This window comes from Grammomys surdaster, unplaced genomic scaffold, assembly GCF_004785775.1.
Source record: "Grammomys surdaster isolate TR1022 unplaced genomic scaffold, NIH_TR_1.0 67, whole genome shotgun sequence".
In the NCBI taxonomy this organism is placed as follows: Eukaryota; Metazoa; Chordata; class Mammalia; order Rodentia; family Muridae; genus Grammomys; species Grammomys surdaster.
Window position 1 is genome coordinate 265,250 of NW_021604569.1, and position 6,000 is coordinate 271,249.

A 6,000-nucleotide genomic window follows, 5' to 3' on the forward strand; every position below is an offset into this window, starting at 1 on the left:
TAGTTGAGCATGTACAACTAAAAGCGGCACAGAGAAAATAAATTTTTAAATCAAAACATACAATTAACCTTCGGGAAACTGTTCTCTTTTCTCAAAACTGACTCTCATTCATTAAAGCTTAAAAAACAAAATCTCTCCAGGAATAACAGAAAAAAGACTTACTTTAATAAGTTGATCAAGAGACGGGCAAATCCCTGCATCATGCTGATTTCTAGCTTTGGAATTGATACCAGCTCATACAATAACTTAATAAAAAGAACATGATCTTCTTTGCTAAATTTTCTCCCATAAAGTCGGATATAACTGCAAAAGGAAAACAAAGCTGTTAAAAATTAATCTAGCCACTCATGTTCCTTACTACATTGTATAATCCATGGTATAATAAATGGAAAAGGTCTCTCTCTCCATATATATATATACGATAAAGCCATTGCTCAGCCTATTGAAAAAAGGAAATCAAATAAGTAAGAGTAAAACTTTATAAAGGAAACCCTGTAAAGTGCTATGCCATGGACAAAGTGCCAGGCATGGTGGAGCATCTCTACAATACCAACACTCAGGAAGTGATGAAGGAGGATTAGGAATTCAAGGCCAGTTTGGATTACATGAGACTCTTCAAAAAAGAACTGCCTGTGAATGTCAAGAAAGTAAATTTATAATGCATGGCTTTAAAAGAAGAAAAGAAAAGAAAGGCCAATCATGAATGTAATGGACCTTAATTTTAAATACTACTAAATATTTTACATTTATACAAAATGATTATTCTGTACTTTAATCAACATATTATCAAGCATTTAATAATAATGCCAAATTAGAACACTGTTGTCTTGTCAGATCACATCCCCAGCATTGGAAGTAAATTTAAGGCCTGACACATTCTACCACTAAGCTGTACCTTCAATAACCCTACCATTTGTGGTACCCCCATAATCCTAGCAGTAAAAGGACAGGTAATATCAAAAGTTCACAGCCAGTCTGATTTACACAGTGAGTTCCAGACCAGCCAAGGCTGCACAGTGATACCCACTCTCCAAAAAACTAAATAAAAATAAACTGACAGTCTATCTCAAAAGTATGCATATTCAATTTTTAACTTAGAAAAAGCTTTGGCAATAAGCAAATTTAAGACTAATAGAGAGTGTTCATGTCTCTTGCTCTCTCTTTTAGGCAAGGTCTCACTATGTAGATCAGGCTGGCCTCAAACTCACCAGAGCTTCACTTGTTATGTTCTAAAGAGCCAAAGTTATGTTCTAAGTTTTAATAACTGTGCATGAGATCCACAAAACAAAAATGTCTCCCCTAGAAGTCCGTTGATCAAGAACAGATACTCCCTGAGATGCTGGTAGCTGCTGTTCATGTAAGACAACTGCGGAACCAGACTGCCTCCATCTCAGGCTTCAAAGCCATCTTATAGCAAAGACAATTGAGCTTCACTCCTATTTCTGATTAAGCCTCTGTTTCTCAAGGATTGGGCTATGCCCCACTTGCAACTTAACTACAAATGATTCTGGTATTGCTTATTCCAGTAACGGTCATCATGTTATTGTTTCACAGGATTGTTTATAACCATCTTGCAACCGTAGCCTTGTTTCTAAGGGGTTGCTATGGCCACCTTATTATCACCACCTTGCAGCTATGTCTTTGTTTCAAGTGCTTGTTATGCTTAATCCTGTGATCCTACCTATCCCTCCGTACCCCACCCACCAATTCCCCCATTTGGAAACCCACTCACATCCAATCAAACCGCACCCTGGGGTTGGAGCCCATGTACACAAATGAAAAAAAACCTTGTTCTAAATTAATTGATTGTTTTAATTAATTTGGCTGTAATGATTTGGGTTGGTGGTCTTTCTCCAAGCTTTGGGATTAATATAACAAACCACATTTCCATTTCCCTAAACAAGTTTGGTTGACCCAAATATACACGTAGACAAGCAGGAAATACATCAGGATATGTGCTTGTCCCAACTGGATGAAGGCAGAAGATACAAAGCTTTATAAGCACCTGGCCAACATGGCTTGTGGCCATTAGAAGTGGACTCTTTAGGAACTCCAGCCCTGCCACACTATGGCATGCCTCAGTTGTTCTCCATGACTTCTTTCTTCATATTTCTAAAACAGTATCACCTGGGTGACTCTTATATTATAAACTTTGGTTGCCAGCACAAGGTATATTCTTATATACACATGAAGGTGCAATTTTAATACATTATTAAGCAAGCATTGCTTTTAAATCCTCTTTCATAAATCTTCTTTTCAGGATAGGAATTATCATATAAAAATCCATCCTTGTCCAAAATATCCTGGAGACGTGTTGTTGCCTCCTTCATTGTTTTATACCAGGTTGTAGTGAAAAATTTGGAATTTTGGTTTCTTTAAAAACACAACAGTATTATAAGGATATGTTTTCATTTGGGGGCTGCTATAGACTGACATAGCAGCTGACCATGTCTCATGCACTAGAAGACATGGTTTTGCCAGCTGAAGATAGTCTCCGGGATTATGTGACATTTAGAATTCTGGGCTGGGCGGTGGTGGCGCACCCCTTTAATCCCAGCACTTGGGAGGCAGAGGCAGGTAGATTTCTGAGTTCGAGGCCAGCCTGGTCTACAGAGTGAGTTCCAGGACAGCCAGGGCTCCACAGAGAAACCCTGTCTCGAAAAACCAAAAAAGAAGAATTCTGGGAAATTTTCAGAGGCTAGGGCCCAGAGAGGCAGGGTTGGGTGGTGACTGTCATTTGTTAACAGTCAGACTCAAAGAAAAAACAAGAAGAAAACTAGATTCAAGGACCTCTTTCTTTCTCTCTTTCTGCCTTCTATCCTTTCTTTCCTATCTAGTGATAGGTATAAAACTAGGAAGATAAAGGATGAGAAAAAAGAAGAACCCACAAAATAGTTTAATCAGGCTATAACATGTGGTCACCTTTAACCAAGCTAGTGGTGAAGTCACATGACATTTATCCTCTCCAACCCTAGTAAAGATGGCTGCCTCCATCCTGATGGGGGAGGCACTAAGATGGCAACAAATCACAGGTTGCTTATCTCAAAAGATGGAGTCACCGCACATGATTCCTTTAAAATTACCTATGCATAGATATGCATATCAATCCCATGTTATCCAATGTTGTGATTTATAAATTAACCTTTTTTCAGTTTTTTTTTTTTTTTTTTTGAAAAGCTGTTCTGCTTTGCTTCCTTTTCCCTGTTTCAGAATCAGGTAGCTTGACTGACACAGGAGATAGAGAAAATTTTAATAAAATATATTTGGGTCTAGAGAAGGGAGAACCATAATCCAACTCTAGAGTCAGAACTGTGCAGGCGAGTGACCTCTTTCTTCTTGCCCTGGACAGCTCATGGCCATTTTCTAAGAACCCCAGAATAGACCTGGCCAGAGTTCACCATCCAGGCTAGTATTTAATTAAAACTTGCTTCAAATTTAGATTAAACTTGGGGTAGTGGTCTGATTGTCACCTGGTAAGATTAACACAACCTACCTCTGACCCAGTGACAGGATTAAAGGTATGGAACACCATATCCAGCCAAGGTGTTCCTTCTTTGGTATATTTAAGGAATGACAAGCAACTAATTCAAAATTTATTTACAACAACCCACTAGATATGTAAACTCCTAAGCCACGGTGAGGATCATTGGTAAACTTAAAATACTTATATTACAAAAAGCGAGAGGGCAAGGCACACCTTTAATATCCACACTTGGGAGGCAGAGGCAGGCAGATCTCCAAGTTCAAGGCCAGCCTGGTCTACAGAATAAGTTTCAGGACAGCCAAGGAGGCACTGAGAAGTCCTTGTCTTGGAAGAGGGGAGGGGGATAGAGGGAAGGAGGGAGGGAGAAAAAATTACTACTCCCATTGTCTAAAATAAATTAAACTTATGCCTAATTATCAAATTTTCTTTTCTTTTTTTTTAACTTTTGAGACAGGGTTTCTCTGTATACCCCTGGCTGTCCTGGAACTCACTCTGTAGACCAGGCTGGCCTGAACTCAGAAATCCACCTGCCTCTGCCTCCCAAGTGCTGGGATTAAAGGTGTGTGCTACCACTGCCTGGCTTCAAATTTTATAACTTCCAGAAAAAACATAAAATTCTTAATCTATTCAGAACATTTCCTTTTGGCCAAGATGGTTTACATAGTGAGTTACAGAACAGCCAAGAAAACATATATAGTGAGATCCTGTCTCAAAAGAGAAAAAGAAAATGAGACCTATCCCTTTTATTTTCTTAAGCTATCTTAAATGTATTCAGCTCTTCTTTGTCATTTCCAGGTACAACGTCATTGCTTCCCCCACCTCTGTTCAGTCAGAATGTATGGTAGAGGAGAAAGAGGAATGGGGCCTGAGGTTTCTTTTTTTGACTCTGCCTATAATTACTGTAAATGTTTCTTAATCATACAGTCTGGTCGAGCAAGTGGATACATGACAATAATGTATATAGATTCTAAAATCAGGCATGGTGACACACATAAGAAGCCCAAGTTCTAGGTTTGCTGGAGTTCGTTTCAAAGTGAAAGATGAGAAAAGCCAACAATGCACTAAACAAGTTTCCAGCTTCCTGAAGCCTCTAACTATAAACTCAGACGAATGAAACCTACAGTCATCTGCACACTACTAAAAATGAAAGCATACTATCCTTAAAAAAAAAAAAATAGCAGTACCAGGTCTGGTGGCACACAGCTTTGATTCCAGCAGGCAGAGGCAAGCAGATCTCTATGAGCTCAAGGCCCGCCTGGTCCACAAAGTGAGTCCTGGACAGCCAGGACTACGTGGAGAAACTCTATCCTGAAAAAAACAAAAGAATAAATCATCACTTATGTATACAAAAGATAAAAGAGGAGTTCAAAATATTCTCCACTTCTGGTGACAGCTTTAGACCCTGCCAGGACTTGAATGCCCATGGCCCCCCATACCTGTGTTCCCTGTAGTTAGAATGCTTCCATATAAGAACTGAAAGAACACTGCTCCAATAGACAAAAACCTGCTCTGCAGCCCACTGCATTTACAGCAGCACACAATAAAGACACGAAATTCAAGTTTTAATACATGAAGAAACCAATGAGAAGGCTTCCTCAAAGGACTAGAGTTGGTGAAAAGCTAAAGATTTTAAGAGAATGCCTCAGAAATCTATTTCCTTTATCTCACAATCCACAAGCAGTTCTTTCTCAGCCTTTCTCAAAATTTTATGCAAGAAATCTTTCCAAAGTGTTGGAACATACATCACAAAAATTTTTTTTTCTGAATTCTGAGAACTTGTCAGAAAACTCCAAGAAAACACAATGAGAGACTTGTGGTAACTCCCACTCCTCCATAACATAAACTGTCCTTGGGATGAGCTCCGAAGCCCCTCCCAAGTAGAGTAAATAGGAGTGGATTTACTTCATCATTATTACTGACATGTTTCTAAGCACAAGTTGTCCAGACTGTAGGTAGCGTAAACATTCGACCTTTGCTCATATGACCTTGTTCAACCTTCAAAATAGTCTCAGAACATAAACTGTCTGATGCTCTGAATGAAGCTGACCATTGCATGAGACTGTAGTGGGCCTCATTTTCAGGCTCCACTCTGCCAGGGTCATGCCATCAACTAGAGTGGAAACACTAAACAATACAAAAAGTACTAACCATAAAAAGAAAAAAAAAACTTAATTGGTTTTTAGATAAGGTAAATCTAAGTTAGTAAACTGCTTGTTTAGGAGAAGGAAAGAGTTCAATCCCAGAATCCAAGTTTGTTTAAAATAGGTATAATAATGATCCTGTAATATCAGCACTGAAGAGACAGAGACAGGCAGATTTCTAGGGTTTGCTGGCAGTCAGCCTGGGCCTCTGTTCCAGGTCAGTAAAAGACCTTATCTAAAGGAAGCAAACAAAAAAGTACATGGTGCTTGAGAAATCATATCATTAATATTATAGTATCATTAAAAATTAAAAGTCAAACTTAATACCTGGAATACATAGCTGACAAAGAATGGATATTCAAGTTCTCCCCCCCT

General features: G+C 38.8%; 1 protein-coding gene across 1 annotated transcript in view; it reads right to left on the reverse strand.

Moving 5' to 3' along the window:
- The window catches only part of Psme4 (proteasome activator subunit 4), a 104,115-nt gene that overhangs the window by 81,919 nt on the left and 16,196 nt on the right, over nucleotides 1-6,000 (reverse strand). The window contains exon 2 of the mRNA XM_028776995.1: nucleotides 163-303. Coding sequence (XP_028632828.1) covers nucleotides 163-303 — 141 coding nt within the window. The remainder of the gene's footprint in view (nucleotides 1-162; nucleotides 304-6,000) is intronic.